At 53.7% G+C, this 17463-nt stretch overlaps 1 protein-coding gene across 1 annotated transcript in view; it reads left to right on the forward strand.

Annotated features, from left to right (window-relative positions):
* The window catches only part of LOC143170643 (fibrillin-2-like), a 110972-nt gene that overhangs the window by 84558 nt on the left and 8951 nt on the right, over positions 1-17463 (forward strand). Inside the window, exons 26-50 of the mRNA XM_076359091.1 lie at positions 3552-3677; positions 4010-4135; positions 4499-4621; positions 4932-5057; positions 5200-5325; positions 5783-5905; positions 6663-6785; positions 7162-7287; positions 7723-7845; positions 8270-8392; positions 9102-9263; positions 9796-9864; positions 10170-10295; positions 10608-10733; positions 11237-11386; positions 12008-12079; positions 13175-13300; positions 13762-13887; positions 14409-14534; positions 14773-14889; positions 15119-15247; positions 15893-16012; positions 16383-16508; positions 16595-16747; positions 17204-17269. Coding sequence (XP_076215206.1) covers positions 3552-3677; positions 4010-4135; positions 4499-4621; positions 4932-5057; positions 5200-5325; positions 5783-5905; positions 6663-6785; positions 7162-7287; positions 7723-7845; positions 8270-8392; positions 9102-9263; positions 9796-9864; positions 10170-10295; positions 10608-10733; positions 11237-11386; positions 12008-12079; positions 13175-13300; positions 13762-13887; positions 14409-14534; positions 14773-14889; positions 15119-15247; positions 15893-16012; positions 16383-16508; positions 16595-16747; positions 17204-17269 — 3039 coding nt within the window. The remainder of the gene's footprint in view (positions 1-3551; positions 3678-4009; positions 4136-4498; positions 4622-4931; positions 5058-5199; positions 5326-5782; positions 5906-6662; positions 6786-7161; positions 7288-7722; positions 7846-8269; positions 8393-9101; positions 9264-9795; positions 9865-10169; positions 10296-10607; positions 10734-11236; positions 11387-12007; positions 12080-13174; positions 13301-13761; positions 13888-14408; positions 14535-14772; positions 14890-15118; positions 15248-15892; positions 16013-16382; positions 16509-16594; positions 16748-17203; positions 17270-17463) is intronic.

Here is a 17463-nt window from a genome sequence, read left to right on the forward strand (position 1 = left end):
ATTTCCTTTTTCATCTTGTACTTGTTCACGTACTTCTACAATGCTCATTCTTCTTCATTTTGTACTCTGCCTTCGCTTGGACCTTCCCTTGCACCAAACCTTGGCCACTAACCTTTCCTCTTGTTTCAACCACCAGCAGCTGGAGCTGCAGCTGGAGCCTGGCATTGCCACTGAGCTGGGACAGGATCCATGCCTGGTATTTTCATTCCTGCTACGTAGGGAGATGGCAACCTTTATACTGGGGATTGGCTAGTACACAGTGGAGCTCTGCCAGGCCAGCAGCTTGAACTCAGTGGCTGTGAGCTGCAATTCTCGTACATACTTGGCCGTTTCCTTTGTGTGACGTCCCACCTCCTTCTACTTCTTTTCAGCCTTGTGTTACCCATCTATTATTTCTTCTGCCACTGATTATTTTCATATCCACACTCTAAAAGTACATCCATCTCCAGACATTATTAATATCATATGTTCAACCCTTACATTAAATTACATGTATTTTCAAACACCATTGCGGAATGTTTCTCAACTTGTAGACCTTTTTGTGTGGTACCCTATCCACGCCACCACAGTTACCTTCTTAACTTGGTTCATCTACCTGCCCTAAATGATGTCTCACATACCACATCAATCATTTAAATCCTGTTACGTGTAGCACGGTCCCTTTTCTAGATAATGTATGTTCCTTGCAAGTAGCTGTCAGTTATATCGTCGTTAGATCACCGCTGAGATTAGTAGACCTATTATTTCCACTCCTATATTAGGAGACATATTAAGCTTTGGTCTTTATAGCACTGCTTGGCCTCCTGCTGTCATTGTACATCCTACAGCCGTGTGCCATTAAATCAAATGCCTCCACTGCCACTGGCATGAAAACATGGAGATACACCTTGCTCAGAAAGAGGCTCACCTTTGAGAGCTTGTCTCTTCTAGCTCTGAATCTTGCTGATTCATCCAATTTTTCTTGGGCTGCTTTCCACTGAATCTTTTCTAAAATTACTCTCAACCTGGTCTCTTACATGTGATATCTAATCAGCTGTTGCTGTTTCTGCACCTTTCCTTGGGATTTGAATCTGCAGCAACTTCGTACCAGCCTCAACCATTAATCAGGCCCCTGTCCCGTTCCCCAAACATTTGCACAGGTCAAGTCCTTCATGAGAAGCTCTGGTAGATCATCTGCATTCTTCTACCCCACTCTATTTCCAGTTATAATTGTAAGGGCTCCCTTTCACCTGCCCATTCAATCGTCCTTTATCCGCAGATAATTCTTTACAGCTCCTCCCATCTGGCCTACGCTTGTTTTTATTCTGTCAGATTCTCATCTGTTTTCAATTTAATAATTCTTGTTTGTAGCTTAAAAAAAAAATCCCATCAATGACCTCAGTACCTCAGTTCGTCTCCAACAAGTCAGCCAGACTGTTGCCGTCCTCTAATTCCTGGCATACCATGTTCCTCTTCTCATCTGTCTAGCCAGACTAACTTGTCTGACTGACCTAGTCTTAATATTCTGCTCTTTCTGCGTTGGCTTGGACTTTCAAACCACATCAATCTGTGGCATGATTCAATACCATTTATTTATTTTTCATATTTGAGTCTCTGGGTTCTTTAAAATATATCACCGCCCTGCCACTGGCATGTTTTTCTGTCTTTTCTGTGCAATTTGTAGTATGGGTTACCACAGATCACACTGATCCTCCTCCTCCTCCTCCTCCTCCTCCTCCTCCTCCTCCTCCATTTCTGAGATACTGAGAATGTCACAGTCCCCACTGGTGGCCTGCTAACTTCTTTCAGCAATGAGATTTCTGTTATCTTTACGTAAGGATGCTGTGTTTCATTGTTCTTTTTTTAATGCTCACTATTATCTGCATGATTCCACCTTATCCTTTTTTCTAGGTGACATGGGATTGAGTCATTTCACCGCAAAGGGTGTCGTGACACTACAGCATTTCCCGTGGTCAAGGGTTAACTTCTTCCCACCTGTGTTTGGCAAAAGAACTTGGCTTCAGCCTCATGAGGAAGGAATTCTTGCCAGCCCCTGGCAATAAACAACATCAGCACTGAACCTGCGTCCTGCAGTTCGTTAGGAACAGTCTCCCACCACGGAGAACTGGAGGCATGGGTCCTGTGGGACTGTTTGACAGGGGCCCGTCACCCCCGTTGTCAGATGTATTCCAGTCCACTTTAGCTGTAGATAAGCTGAAAATCTCAACAGTGTTTTATTCAAGTAAGGTGAAAGATTCCATTCTTAATTACAAGGTTGGAATCAGAAAAATAAACATATGAGAAGAAAATGGTTTCTTTAAATATATCTGACATTGCTCCCTTTGTCTGCTGTCACTAAGGGGTTCTTGAGGGCATTTTTTTAGCTCCCTCAGTTCATTTATGTTACACCCAACGGCTTTGTCTTCTGATTTGCACGTTTCTCAGAACACAGCTGTGGACGGATGAATCTCTGAGCAGTTCCAGGGAGGCTTCCCTCTTTTTGCTCTCTTACTGTCAGTGCAGGACATCTTGAGTCAATTCTAGGGGCATGCAAGAATGCAAAATCTTTTTAATCTACTCTGGGACCAAAATAGAGAACCTCATTCTCACATTCCTGTTTCCAAAGTTAGAGGATCAGATTCATCCAGCGCTTGCCCTTCCAAAGAGCATAACTTGCACTGTGAAGCACCACAAGTATCACAAAGACTGTCACCTGTACAATATCATAGCAGATCACAAAGAGCTTTCTCCAGGGGCCATGGATAACGAATCGATAAGAAGGCTTCCCAGTTTTGATACTTGCAGTGCTTCATCTCCTCCTTCTGTTGTTTTTTGTTTCCAACCATCACCAGTGCACCATTCTAGTGGTTTCCCTTGTTTGTGTTTTTTAGTCTGGCATTTATAAACTTTTCTATCACTTGGGTTTTTTTTTTTCTTTTTTCTTTTTTTTTTTTTCTTTTTTACTGCCAGCAGCCTGGTTTCATCTTTGGCTGGATCACATCTCTCTCTCAGCAGTTTAATCTATTTCAGCAATTTCTCCAGTTCCTAGTAAATTCAATCTCTTTGTCCATATGTGATATTTTCAGAAATGTACAGACTATTTCCTAGCCCTGTGCGTGATACTGGAACTACTCCGAAGGCTGTTACCAAGAAAGCCTGTCTGTTAGCCTTCTATCAAACAAACTACACATTTTCCGAGGAACTCTCCCTCTGCTGATGGGACTTGTGAAAATGTACTAAGATAGGTGGGATGCGAGCTAGGAACTGTCCTCCTGGTCCTTGCTGGCTAATCTGCACAAAGCTAATAACTTCTCTCCTCCTGATGTTACGCTTTACGTTCTACTGAGGTCAAGGCAAGAGTTGTGATTTCCCGAAATGCGTACTTCAACCGTAAGTCCACTGGACTCGCCCAAGCCCTGGATTCGCTACCCTGTTAATTTTGTGATACAATCCTCTGTTTTGGGTTATATCTCTGGTGATGGGACTGGGGTGCATGGCACCAGCCCCACCCCATTATTTGGAAAACCCAGCTGAAGGGGACAATCCACCTCATTTCATGTCATTCTCTGCAGATATCAATGAGTGCGAGCGGGACCCGCTGCTGTGCCGAGGCGGGATCTGCATGAACACAGATGGCAGCTTTGAATGCATCTGCCCCCCTGGACATGAGCTGACTTCTGAAGGGAACACTTGCATAGGTGAGATGATGGAAAGCTATGTTATGATCAGAGCCTGTTCAAGGGTAATGATACAGGGAGACTTGGATCTCATGCTGGGCACATGAATCTCTCCTTCCAATCCCGTATGTGGGTAGAACACACTCATCCAGGAGGGACCGAGGTCACTCCCAGGGTTTCACTGCATTTATGATGTCTGTTGTTCTACCTGCTGTTCACTGAAGGGGCAACGGGGCAATGACAAATTCAGTTTGGAGACAGCAGTAGGTGGGGAGTACCCAGGGATGGGTATCAAATGATGCCTAATGTGGCATCAGCACGGCTGGCTGCTCAAACTCTCCTTCCCACCGCAGATATCAACGAATGCTCCCTTAGCGACAACCTGTGTCGCAACGGACGCTGCGTCAACGTCATCGGTACCTACCAGTGCGCGTGTGATTCGGGCTTCCAGGCCACACTGGACAGGCAGGGCTGTGTCGGTGAGTGCTCCCCTTTGCCAAACACCCATGCCAAGACCCCAGTATGCATCCAGATCCCTCCTGGCCTCATACCTCTTACGATGCTCAGTGGGGTGTCTGAGGGTAAGGCAAGGGGGGAACCTCCTGGTTGAGCTACACCCAGACTGGCACTACGGGTAAGGGGCTGTCATCAGCTGTGAGACTACTGTGAGCTGCAGAGAAGGCAAGAGGTGCTTTCTTCTGGCTGGGGGAGCTTTGTTTCCTCTTCAGCACCTCTCCCACCTTGTCTCTGTTACTGGCACTGTGTCTGAGCAGCTCTGCTGCAAGGCACGTATCCCAGCCCGCCACCCAAGCAGCTGCCTGACCTCTCCCTTCTCCCCCCAGACATTGATGAGTGCACCATAACCAACGGCGGCTGTGACACACACTGCTCCAACTCGGAGGGCAGCTATGAATGCAGCTGCAGCGAAGGCTACGCATTGATGCCGGACAAGAGATCGTGTGCAGGTGAGCAGTCAGCTTGGCTCTCGTAGGTGCTGCCTCAGGGACCTCTGCGTCCACTGCCAGTCAGCCATAGCATTGGCTTCAGGGTGAGGGGGTCTCATTTTTAAGGCGCTTCCAGAGAGGTGATTTCCCTGGACAGATGGTTTTGCTTTGCACTGCAATGTCCAGCCCCTCGTTACAGGCTCCAGAGTCCTGCAGCTACACAATCTGGAGCAAAGCCCCTCCTGTGACTCCCGCCTGCCCCCTCCTGCTCCCACAATACCCTTTCACTGGCTCTAACCTCTTTACTTTGGCGATTGTCTCCTCTCTCTAGATATTGATGAATGTGAGGATAATCCAGACATCTGTGACGGTGGGCAGTGCACTAACATCCCTGGGGAGTACCGCTGCCTCTGCTTCGATGGCTTCATGGCATCCCTGGACATGAAGACCTGTATCGGTGAGGACAAGGCTGTGCCCTGGGCACGTGCCAGCACTGCATCACGAGGCTGCTGTTGGAGGGAAGAAGGGATACAGAGGGTTGCCCCAGAGCCAGGTCATGGTTCTTGTGATGTTCCAAGCAAGTCCTTTTTCTCCTGCAGATGTGAATGAATGTGATCTCAACCCTAACATCTGTCTGCACGGCGAGTGTGAAAACACAAAGGGCTCCTTTATCTGTCACTGCCAGCTGGGCTACTTCGTCAAGAAGGGAACCACAGGCTGCACAGGTGGGAACACACCAGACCTGGAGCTAAGGGTGCTGGTAGGAGCCTTCACAAACACCTCCTGCGGCTGCCTTGGAGAGAAAACCATCCCTGTACTGGGGGATGCTGTGGACACCTAGGGATGTGGTTGTGTGCTGGGAGCCCCTCCTGGGCAGGCAGAGATTGCCAGGAAGGCAGGCTGCAGGCAGGAATTGACACTTCCCTAGTTTATAGCCAAGCCAGAGGCCTGCCCTTCCTTTTGTCTTCGTCTTCCAGGGGTGAGCACAGATCAGCCCTTCAGCTCAAGGGAACGACTCCAGGCAGCCTGTTCCCCAAAGCACCTTGTTCCCGTCCCCTGGGGTTCAGACTCCCAGGAGCCATTGGTACCCAGACCCGTTAGCAGGATTGTACCTGGCTGCCCTCTCTTCTCCTGGGGGAGCTGAGCTGTGTCAGCTCTGATGTCCGTCCTTCCTTCCTGCAGACATTGATGAATGTGAGATCGGGGCTCACAACTGCGACATGCACGCCTCCTGCATCAACGTGCCCGGGAGCTTCAAATGCAAGTGTCGCACAGGCTGGCTTGGAGACGGGCTGAAGTGCAATGGTGAGTTCTCATCCCAGGAGAGGACGTTCGTGTGTCCAGGTGCTCTGTGGGCACCTGTGAAGGCTAAGCTGAGCTGACACCTGCGTTTAAAATGCTCTTGAGCCCCAGGAGCCCTGCATGAGGATTTATGGAAGTGTGGAGAGATGTGGGTGTGTGACAGAGAGGGACTGTACGTGTGGGCATACGGGTGTTGCACTGTCAGGCTCTGCAACCGTGTCTGTGAAGCCATGAATGTGGGAGCGAGGGAATGTATTTGTGGGATGCGGAGTGTGTGGGCATGGTATTGAGATGAGCGTGGATGAATGTCATTGTCAGATTGGCAATGTAGCTGTGTGGCGATGAGTTGGGGCACGGTGTGGTATGTATGCAGGGATACACACGTGTGGGAGGTGTGTAGGGATGTGTTGGTGTGTGTATATGAGTGCAGGGACTTACTGGCACGTGTGTGGTGTGTATGAAGGGATGTAAGGGTCTGTGTATGGATACGCGTGTCTGAACTGGGGAGGTACTGGGATTGTGGGGGGCGGGGGTGTGAAAGTGTCTCACTGCCATATTGTCTGTGTCAGCACTGCCAGGGGAGTGTCTCATGGCCAGAGAGGCTCACAGAGATGTGTTGGAGCCTCATGAGCACTTCCAAGTGCCTGGAGGCTGCCGTCTCCTGGGCCATCTGCGTGCCTCCCTGGGCCCTGCACTAGCTACCCAGGCTTAGAGGAAAGGCCAGAGGCAAAACACTGACCAGGGTGTTCTCCCTGCCCAGATCTGGACGAGTGTGCAACTGAAGAGCACAAGTGCAACCTGAATGCCAACTGCGTCAACACACCAGGCTCCTACCGCTGTGCCTGCCGAGAAGGCTTCAACGGGGATGGCTTCTCCTGCTCAGGTGAGGCCTGTAGACTCAATTGGCAGCAGGAACATGGCTTGGGCATCCTGCGGGGACACGGTGTCACCCCCTCTTAACCACCAGCCTGGCTTAGCACCTGGCTGCCTGTGTCTGGGGTTCCCCAAACCAGATGTTCCCCAAAAGCCACTGCAGCCTGCCCTGCACCATAGCCTGCTCAGATACCTTCAGCAGAGATCCACCTTCTTCTCAGCAGGTGTTTGGGGAGGATCAAGGCAATGAGAAGTATTGCAGCTCCCTCCTCACAGCCTCCCAGCAGAGCGGGGGGAACAAGCTTGTGGGAATTTTCTGGGCAAGCTGAGGGGAGCTCCCATCTTTGGGTGAACACCATGTCAGTCTCATGCTTGACTCTTTCTAGATGTGGACGAGTGTGCAGACAATGTGAACCTGTGTGAGAATGGACAGTGTCTCAATGCACCTGGGGGTTACCGCTGCGAGTGCGAGATGGGCTTCAATCCCACAGAGGACAGCAAGGCCTGCCAGGGTAAGTGCCCAGCGTTTTGACTGCTGCTCCTGGAGATCCAGTGTCCACCTCCTTCCTGGCCTTGGTCTCTCCACTGCACTGTCGCCACCTGATCCATTACTAAGCAAGACCCACCATCACCTGGTGGTGCAAGGCTCCCGAGGTGCCAGCTCTTCCACTTACAGGAGTTGGTTCCCAGCCTGCAGAGAGGCTGGGCTAAGCCAAGGACCCATGCAAGGTGGGGACAATCAGCCAAACAGGGGTGAGGGGAGAGGGCGTACACACAGCATGCCTGGTCCTGCTCACCCAAGAGGTGGTACCCCATGGCACTAGAACCATCCTGAGATGGGTTACCCACAGCTAGGCCGTGGCTCTGCTTTGACATGGGAGCAGGAGAGGCCTGTCCTGGCCCTCACTCTGCCAGATCCTGAGTCCCCAGCTCTCCCTGTTTTGCAGACATTGATGAATGCACCTTCCAAAATATCTGTGTCTTTGGGACCTGCCAGAACCTGCCCGGGATGTTCCGCTGCGCCTGTGATGATGGCTATGAACTGGACAGGAGCGGAGGCAACTGCACAGGTATAGGACTTTCACGGGACTGTGGGATGAGGATCACTGCCCTGTGATCTGCTGGTATGAGCTTGCCCCAACCATGACAGGGAGTGGCACTAGCAGCCTGAAGACAACTACGCACGATGTGGTGATGTGTCTTTGCTCTTGGCAAGGCCTCGATGCTGCTGGAAGGGTGGGCCTTCAGTAGATAGGAGGGAAAGCTCGGTGTGGCTCTGCTCCTTTCTTCTGACTCTGGGCAGGGTGGTGTGAGGTAGGACAAGCCAAGGTCTGTTTCTAGAAGGGCTTTGCCTACTATCACGTGAAGAGCCTTAGGAACACCGTGGTCATGGGGATACACCCTGAACGCACAGTGCAGAGCTTAGGGCTGGGGCTGTGGTTTCTGTGGCAGTCATCATCTTTCTTTTCAGTCTTCTTCTTTCCATCTTTTCAGACATCAATGAATGTGCAGACCCTGTGAACTGTATCAACGGCCTGTGTGTCAACACCCCTGGCAGCTACCTGTGCAACTGTCCACAGGACTTTGAGCTGAACCCCACTGGTGTGGGCTGTGTGGGTGAGTGGGGACCTGTGTGGAGAGCACACCTTCCATCCAAGACCTTGGTGGTCCTTCTTGTTGGTCCCACGTAGCTGCAGCTGGCCACTACCAAAGACTGGGGTGGCTGACCACGATCTGCCCTGCCAAATACCTGGCTGTCCATGATGGGCTTAACCCTTCAGCGGCAGCAGAGTACCTACCTCCTGTTAAGCCTGGCCCACCTTGTGTCACCAGTGTGGGTGCTCTCCTGGTTGAAGCAATGTTATTCTTTCAGCCTGAGCCATAGAGATAGCAAAGTGCCGGTACAAACTGGCACCGTAAGGCGGGAGAACTTGCCAGTGGAGATGGCACCATTAACAGCTGCCTGGGCTGCTCTGGAGCTATTCTTAAGTGTTTGTTTCTTGAAAGGCCCAGGGTTACTGATAGCATTATTTGGGTCCTGCTCCCTAGCCATACTGAAGACAGGCCACCTCTGTATGATATAGTGTGGCTTTTACCAGACAAGCTGGGCACACTTCATTCTTGAAGGGTTCCCAAAGTCATGAGCTGCAAGGACAGTCTGGATGTGGTTTCCTACAAGACAGGTAGCTGACACTGTGGACATCTGGGACAGGACTGGGGCCTTATCCCTCTCCCTGCTTCTTGAGGCAATAGTGCCATTCATTCCTCCTGTGCACACAAGTCTTTACTGGAGAGGCTTTGCTCACCCACTACTGTCTCTGTGCAGATACCCGTGTTGGGAACTGCTTCCTGGACACCCAGGATCGAGGAGATGGGGGGATCTCCTGCAGCGCAGAAATCGGAGTTGGGGTCACTCGGGCATCCTGCTGCTGCTCGCTGGGTCGTGCATGGGGCAACCCCTGCGAGCTTTGTCCTCCAGCCAACACGAGTGAGTTGGGAAAATGTCTGGGGTGAACTTTGGGCATGGGCCAGATGGGCAGCATGGAGCAGAGAAGAGAGATGGGGCCGCTTCCCTATGGCTTCTCAACTCAGGCTGGGGGATCCTGGGACCAGGATATTCTATCATCACGATGGAGCAAGGGAAGCTGAGGCAATCTGAGAAGGCAACCCTGTTGTGTCAGTGCAGGGCTAGACAGGCGGACCAGGGCAGGGGAGAGGTGAAGTGGGATGGGGGAGACCAGGCTGGTTGTGCCTGGGGGATCCAGGTTGGGATCTTTCATTCCTAGTCCAGTGGGCTGGGGGAGGGCAGTGGACGTAGAATAACCCCATTCAAGGGTGGAGAGGCAGAGACAGGGTGACTAAGTTGGCTTGGCATGCGATGGGAGTCAGGCTGCTCCAGCTGGACCACTGTCACCATCCTCATGGCCTATTTCTCCTGGGTTTCTCCTGGTTCTCCCTACCCCTTCTGTTTCGTGGGAGCCCGCTCAGCTCAGGATCCCCCTGACTGACTTTTTCCGCAGCCGAGTACAAGACCTTGTGCCCTGGAGGAGAAGGTTTCCGGCCCAACCCCATCACCGTCATCCTGGAAGGTAAGCCTACCCGGCCCCCATGCCCCCCTCACCAGGGGCTTGGGTGCTGGGGGAGCCCAGCCCCATATGGGCACTGTCTGCCCTGGCACTGGGCTGGCTGGGTGCCCGCCGAGCCCCTGACCACCAAATGATGAACAGCAAGTGTGTGCTCTCCTCGGACGTGCCCTGGCCACCTGGCCGAGCCGCTCGGGCACCGGCAGGGTCTGGAGGTGGTGAGATGAACCTGCTGGGATTCCTGGGGTGAAGGCACTGCCTGGGCTGGTCTGGCAGGCAGTGAACACCTCCCGGCTGCTCTCCCTCCTCAGATATCGACGAGTGCCAGGAGCTGCCAGGCCTCTGCCAGGGCGGCAACTGCGTGAACACTTTTGGCAGCTTCCAGTGTGAGTGCCCCCTTGGCTACTACCTCAACGAGGACACACGCATCTGTGAAGGTAGCTACACCGTGGTGCCTGTGCTTGTCTGTGTGCCTGGCATGTGTGGCACACGTGTGTGCGTGCATGTGTGTGCAACAGAGTTGTTCATGTATCTGGGCTGCCCTAGGAGTGGTTGGCAGAATCCCTTCCCCTTTCTCTTCCAGGCTTCCCATCCTCATCACAAACCCTGTCCCCTTTCCCAGTGCCAGGCCAGCCTGGTTCCTGTGCCAGGCCCATCTGTACCTTGTGCCGAGCCTACCCCCAACCCTCTGTCAGGCCCTTCTCCACCTGTGCCCAGTGTTTTGACCTCCAATCTTCTTTATTCGGCAGATATTGATGAGTGCTCTGCTCACATTGGGATCTGCGGCCCTGGGACCTGCTACAACACCCTCGGCAACTACACCTGCGTGTGCCCCCCTGAGTATATGCAAGTCAACGGAGGAAATAACTGCATGGGTACGGCATGTTCCGAATCTGCAAGAAGGGGTCGGGCAGTGCCCTGCCTGTGCGTGACCCCTGGGTTGTGCTGTGGGCAGCACGGTGTGGGTAACGTGGCTGAGCGGACGGAGCAGAAGTGCTGGGAGCCGGGGCTGGGACTCGGGACGCCTGAGTTCACCAGTGCCTCACCGCATCCCTGCCCCTACGCCGTGCACGTTGCCCGTGCTGGAGGGGCTAACATTTGTCCTGCCAGCAGTTATAGGGAGAGTGGCTGGCACAGGGCGGTGAGAGACCCAGCAGAGAATTGCCACTGCCTGCTATGGGGCAGGACCCAACGCTCTCACCAGAGCGGGGCTTCAGCCCATCGCTGCAGCCACTTTGCTGGGCTCCCCTGTGTGTCACCTGCAGTGCCTGAGCACCAGGACAGGAGAGGGTGGCGTACCCCCAGCAATGAGTGCCCTGGGGCCAGCAGCACCCATTCCTGGGGCTGGCACAAGATGCTGTCTGCGCTGCCTTTGCAGACATGAGGAAGAGCGTGTGCTATCGCAACTACAACGACACGTGTGAGAACGAGCTCTCCTTCAACATGACCAAGAAGATGTGCTGCTGCTCCTACAACATTGGCAAGGCCTGGAACAAGCCATGTGAGCCCTGCCCCACACCAGCCAGCCGTAAGTCAATCTTTCTGGAAGGGCATCTTGATACCATGGCCGCCCCCTCGCTTTTCCGGCGATCCCGTGTACTTTGAGGCACAGACACTAACAAAATAGAGGGGCAGAAGGGAGAGCATCATGTCTGGCAGGCAGCACCTGTGGGTGAGCGCTGTGGGGACATGCGTTGCACTAGAAGGACACAAAGGACTGGGACAGTATCTGGGGAGAGGAAATGATGTGTGGGATGCGTGGGCAGGCAGTGGGTCTGGGCTGCGCGGGCAGGCTGGGCACGGGTGGCAACGTTGCAGCGGGAAGTGCTGGCCGTGCGCTGCGTGGAGGAGTCTGTACCCACGTGTGAGGCACACAGATGCCATGTGTGTGCACGCCTTTTAGTGTGTGTGTGTATGTGCCCTGCAGTGCATGCGCGTGTAAGCCCTTTGCCTGGTGCCATACGTGTTCTTGGGGTTCCCCATGTGCCGGCCCCCGCGACTCCTGGCCAAGCACTGTGCAGATCCCCTCCTGCCTGTCAGACCCCCTCTCCGCTCACTCCAGCCATAGTTGGCCCCTGTCCCTCTCGTCCCTTGCTCCACCCGACTCTGCCCGCTGGACATGGCCATGACCTTGGTGTTCCCCTTCCAGCCGAGTACCAGATCCTGTGTGGGAACCAGGCCCCTGGGTTTATCATCGACATCCACACAGGGAAGCCGATCGGTGAGTAGAGCCCCCATGCCCTGCGGAGCCAGGTCTGCTCTCTGCCTCTCTGCTTTCTTCCCACGGTGCCTGTGAACTTCTTCCCTTCCCCTCCCTTAGCAAATTAAGCCCTGAGCAGAGGAGAGAGAAGGAAAAGAGGTGGCAAACAGGCTGCAAGCAGCTGGCCAAGCCTTCAAGCCTATGTCCTGAGTGGCTGGGCTGCTCAGACCTCCCCACGTTTGCAATTGTCCCTTGGTTTCTGTCCCACCTGGAGAGACAGGTGGCCAGTGACCACAGATGGTGGCCAGTGGCCAGGTAGATCGGGACCCGTGATAGCCCTGGCACTCACACTGCCAGCAGCACCGGCCCTACAGCAGCAGGGCACCGCTGAGAGCCGAGGGTTTCAGGTTTGTGTTTTGGTAGATGGAAAGCCAGAGGTGCTGTTGAAAGTCCTGGGATTTGTGGGCTTGTCCATGGATGTTTTGCAGTCTTGAAAAATGGACCCGCTGGTAGTTTGTGAGACAACAGACTAGTTAATCATTGCTTCACCTGGCCTTGGCAGTGCCAGCCAGGGGACTGAAGAGGAAGGAGATGAGTTCATCTCCTGCTCTCAGGAAGAAAGTTCAACAGAGGGGTATCAGTGTGGGGCTGCAGGGCTGGTGGTGGATTGTGGTGGGCGCAGCGACAGTCAGGGACCCTCGAGCCATCTCAGTGTTTCAGTGACCCCTTGGACTTCCCATTTGCAGCCTGGTCCCAGAGCCTGAGCAAGTGTCCGTGTTACTGCAGAGACACACTCGGAGAAAACAAGGCGGATGTCCTGAGTAGGATCCCTCCCAACATGTGCTGTGCAGGCTCTGCCAGCGATCCCGTGGCTCCTACAACTTGGAGTCTTGTGTGGCTCTGTTGTGTACCCAGACCTCTGCAGAGCGGCCCTGGCCTGGCATGATCTGCAGGATCCAGTATGAATCCTCCAAGAGTTGCTCCACTGTTTGTCTGGTGGCCCTTTCCTGCTAGTCTTCTTTTTAGAACGAACAAGGGCAGCTGTCTCCCAGCTATGGGGGATGCTTTCCTCCCTGCTGCCTTCCCGTGATGCTGAGAGATACTGTCTGTGTGCAGATATTGATGAGTGCAGTGAGATCCCTGCTATCTGCACGAACGGTGTCTGCATCAACCAAATTGGCAGCTTCAGGTGCGAGTGTCCCATTGGATTCAGCTACAACAACATCCTGCTCATCTGCGAAGGTAACGGGGCAGCCAGGGCGACGCTGCCAAGGGTGCCCAGGAGGGTGGGGGTTCTCAGCGTGGCACTAGCATCTCCCCACCTCTTGGGGCACCAGGGTGAGGGCTGTCAGCAGACATGTTCTCAGCCTTCTGGAAATCTTCGTCATTTTCCGCATCAATGGTTGGACAAAAATTGCTCGTTTTCATTCATGTTCCTGTCTGATTTTCCCCTCCTCTGTTTTTTGGGGGGGTTTATAAAAAGTTTGTAAATGTGAGTGTTTCAAAGTTTTGAGCTGTAACTAAAATTCATTATTTTATTGCAAAGCAATAGAAAAAGGTTGAAAATTGACCCTGGTTGGAGCAAACCAAGGGTTAAAATTCAGTTGACTCCACTGAGCCGCTCCAGCCCTACCAGGATGATGGTGCCTGGTGAGCGCTTGGCACTCTGCACAGTCAAGGTTTGCATTGCTCTCCTCCCACAGACATCGATGAATGCAGCAGTGGGGAGAACCTCTGCCAGCGCAACGCCGACTGCATCAACATCCCGGGCAGTTACAGGTGCGAATGCTCAACTGGATACAAGCTGTCGCCTAGCGGAGCCTGCGTGGGTAAGATGGGAGCTCTTTGCTACCTATTCCAGAGACACGTGTGCGAGGCGCTGACACCCCTGCCTAGGCTCTTCAGATGGTTTTGCCGACCACCATGTGTGGACCCAAGGAAGGACAGGATGAAGGACGTGCCAGTCCCACGCATGGCTTCCTGGTCTTTTGTCAAGCCTGGGGACTATGACCTGGCTGTGCTGTGATTATGGCATACCTGTACTTTTGGAACAATTCCCAGGGACTGTGGGCTCCTGAGGGGTGAGAAAAGGTCACTGTGAAGTGCAGCTTTAGTCTGGCAGCTCAGGCCATTTTCTCCAATTAAATTTATTTTTTTTGGAGATGGTAGTGCATGAATCTTGTGCTCTGTGAAGCCACCTCTCAGAAAACCAAGACCCCGTTCTGCTGTGCTGCTGCTCACAGGCACAGCTTCCCACCAGCAGGCAGGGGTCTGCGGAAGGCCAGTGCCTCAGCTTTTCCCGCTTGGTCCATCCCTTCTGCTCACTAGTGCCCACTTTGCTTTGTTTTAGGTCGCAACGAATGCCAGGAGATCCCCAATGTCTGCAGCCATGGGGACTGCGTTGACACCGAGGGCAGCTACGTCTGCATCTGCCACAACGGCTTCAAGGCCACAGGGGAGCAGACCATGTGCATGGGTCAGTGTGACTGCCGCAGCCTTGCCGTGTGAATCAGATATCAGGATGGATGTGAGCTCTCTCCAGCACCTGCTGGGTAGTGCCAAGGACAGCCAAGGGCCACTGTGTCCTCTTGATCCCAGGCTGTCCCTGCAAGCCACAGGGGTGTTGTGCAGATGCCTGGACCCTGTCTGCACACCCAAGACGGTGGCTGTCAGCTCACTCAGTCCCTGAATCAGCTGTGACCTTCTCTCTGCAGATATTGATGAGTGTGACCGACAGCCCTGTGGAAACGGGACCTGCAAGAACACAGTTGGCTCCTACAACTGCCTCTGCTTCCCTGGCTTTGAGCTAACGCACAATAACGACTGCATGGGTGAGTTGCATGAAATCCTGACCACACGGATAGCTGACTGAGGTCAACGTGGCAACGGCTGCGGGGCATGGGGTGTCACACAGTGGCATACGGGGGGGTCAGTTCTGGGGGTCACCTGGTAGGGGTGTAGCCGAATGTGTCAGAGGTGTAGGGCTGGTTAAGGCGGCACACTGACACTCACATGCTGTGCGTATCTCTTCCCGTTGTGCTTATCATTTCCCTCCCACAGACATTGATGAGTGTTCATCCCTGGTGGGGCAGGTGTGTCGAAACGGCCAGTGCATCAACAGCATCGGCTCCTTCCAGTGCCTGTGCCAAGAGGGGTATGACCGGACCCCTGATGGGAAGAACTGTGTAGGTGAGTGTCCGGGCAGCAGGCTGGCCCTTCTCAGTGGGTTGAGCTGTATGTTGGCACGGATGACACTGTGCAGCGCTATGAGACGTGGTCCCCAAGCTGGTCCCACCAGAGGCAACTGAGCAGTGGACTATCCAGAACTGCTCACAAGGCCCCAAGTCCTCTGGAGCCAAAGCCTTGCTCGTTTGACTGCCCATGGAGAGCTGAACTGGGCCCCACTATGCCTGCATCTCCCTTCCAGCAATGCAGGGAACAGTCAAACCAGTCCCTTTCCCTATGCTGAGACCTGCAGGCAGCGAGGAGAAATGTTGTCCTGTCCATGCCCCTAAAGCATGCAGAGTTGTACCAGGGATGCCTTGGGAACTATCCTGCAGGCAGGGGCTGTGGGGGCAGACAGGCGCATTGTACGCTGGTTACTTGTGTCCACCGCTCTGCCTCCTGCAGCACCAGGTCCTGCAGGGCTGAGTCCATGTTCCCAGGGTACACAAGGTAGAACATCCTGAAAAATGTCTTATCTGCTTCCCTTGCATCTTTTGGGCAAAGCAGGGTGCAGCTGCAGGTAGGGCCTGAGTGCAGTAAGGTACCCTGCACCCAAGTCCTCCGAGCTGAGCACAGACACTATCGCTGGTTATTTCCCCTCCTCCGCAGACATCAACGAGTGCGTGAGCCTGCCTGGGACCTGCTCCCCGGGCACCTGCCAGAACCTGGAGGGCTCCTTCCGCTGTATCTGCCCCCCTGGGTACGAGGTGCAGAACGACAACTGCATCGGTAATGTTGGCTCTCTGCCTCCTCCATTTCCAGCACAGCATGTGGTCACCTCGGACTATTCCCAGAACAACCGTATTCTTCCTGAGTGGGCTGGGGCATGCATCACCACCCCCAAATATCTTCCTGAAAGCAATTGGACACAGAGCAAGGCAAGGCCTGCTCCCACGACGGAGGAGGCTCGGTGGCTTTGCTGTGCCCTGGCCTCTTCGTTGTCCCATTCGCCCTGAGGGTGGGTTAAGGGTTAGGGCCGGGGTGATGTCCTGCAGGCATGGGAGCTCCCATGACATCACAGCCTCAGCTGATTTTAATGCAATGAGGAAAGAAGTGACCTTTGGCTGCTCTGTAAGTAGTATGTCCCTGGTGCACCCAGATATCAACGAGTGTGAAGAGGAGCCCAACATCTGCCTTTTCGGGACATGCACCAATACCCCTGGCAGCTTCCAGTGTGTCTGCCCTCCAGGCTTTGTGCTGTCTGATAACGGCCGACGATGCTTTGGTGAGTGCAGCTCATCATGGTGGGGAGGGGAGCATAACCGTCCTGGACGTCTGCAATGACCTGTGCATTTCCCCATCCTCCTACAGATACTCGCCAGAGCTTCTGCTTCACTCGCTTTGACAACGGAAAGTGCTCTGTCCCCAAGGCCTTCAACACCACCAAGGCTCGGTGTTGCTGCAGCAAGATGCCAGGAGAAGGCTGGGGAGACCCCTGTGAGCTGTGCCCGCAGGAAGGAAACGGTAGGCGTGCTGGGACCTAGCTCCACGGGAGAGATGGCTGCGTGTGTCTCCAACATGCGCAGAGTGTGGGGAAGGTGTGCAGGTCAGGCAAGACAACCAGCAATGCAAACCATCCAGCAAAGTGGGCTCCTCCATCTGGAGAGTACTGCCGTGAAACCTAGTAGCCCTTACTGGACTTCAGTATTCCCTGGGTCTCCAGCAACCACAGTCAGGCTTATTTCTGCTTTGGATCTGCTCTCAGTTCTCTGCAGGGCCTTTAGATAAGGCAAAAGCATCTCAGCGCCTCCAGATCCAAGGCAAGCACAGGTGTTTTCCAACCAGCTGGGGTTTTGTGGCCTCCCATGAGCAGTGAGCTGCCGAGCTCTCAGTCATGCTCTAGGAGCCTCCAAAGCACACTTCAGCTTCTGTGAGTGGAAGCACTTTTAAGCATATCTCACTTTTTCTGCTTTCTTCCAGTTGCCTTCCAGGAGCTGTGTCCATATGGCCATGGAGCCATCCCAGGCCCAGGTGACACCCGAGAAGGTAAGGTCTGATCTAGGGATGACAAGAAATTTGTTTTTGGGTTGGGGGGGGTTGCCTAGAAGCAACCAAACTTAGGCTATCTGGAGAGTAGGGTTGAATCCCAGTGGCAGGAGGGGAGGGACATAGGACTGGGTGCCCTCCCAAGCTCATGGTCTCTGACTGCTCACCAAAGGTTCAGCCCCCGGCTCTGGAGA

Source organism: Aptenodytes patagonicus, chromosome 25 (genome assembly GCF_965638725.1).
Source record: "Aptenodytes patagonicus chromosome 25, bAptPat1.pri.cur, whole genome shotgun sequence".
Classification (NCBI taxonomy): Eukaryota; Metazoa; Chordata; class Aves; order Sphenisciformes; family Spheniscidae; genus Aptenodytes; species Aptenodytes patagonicus.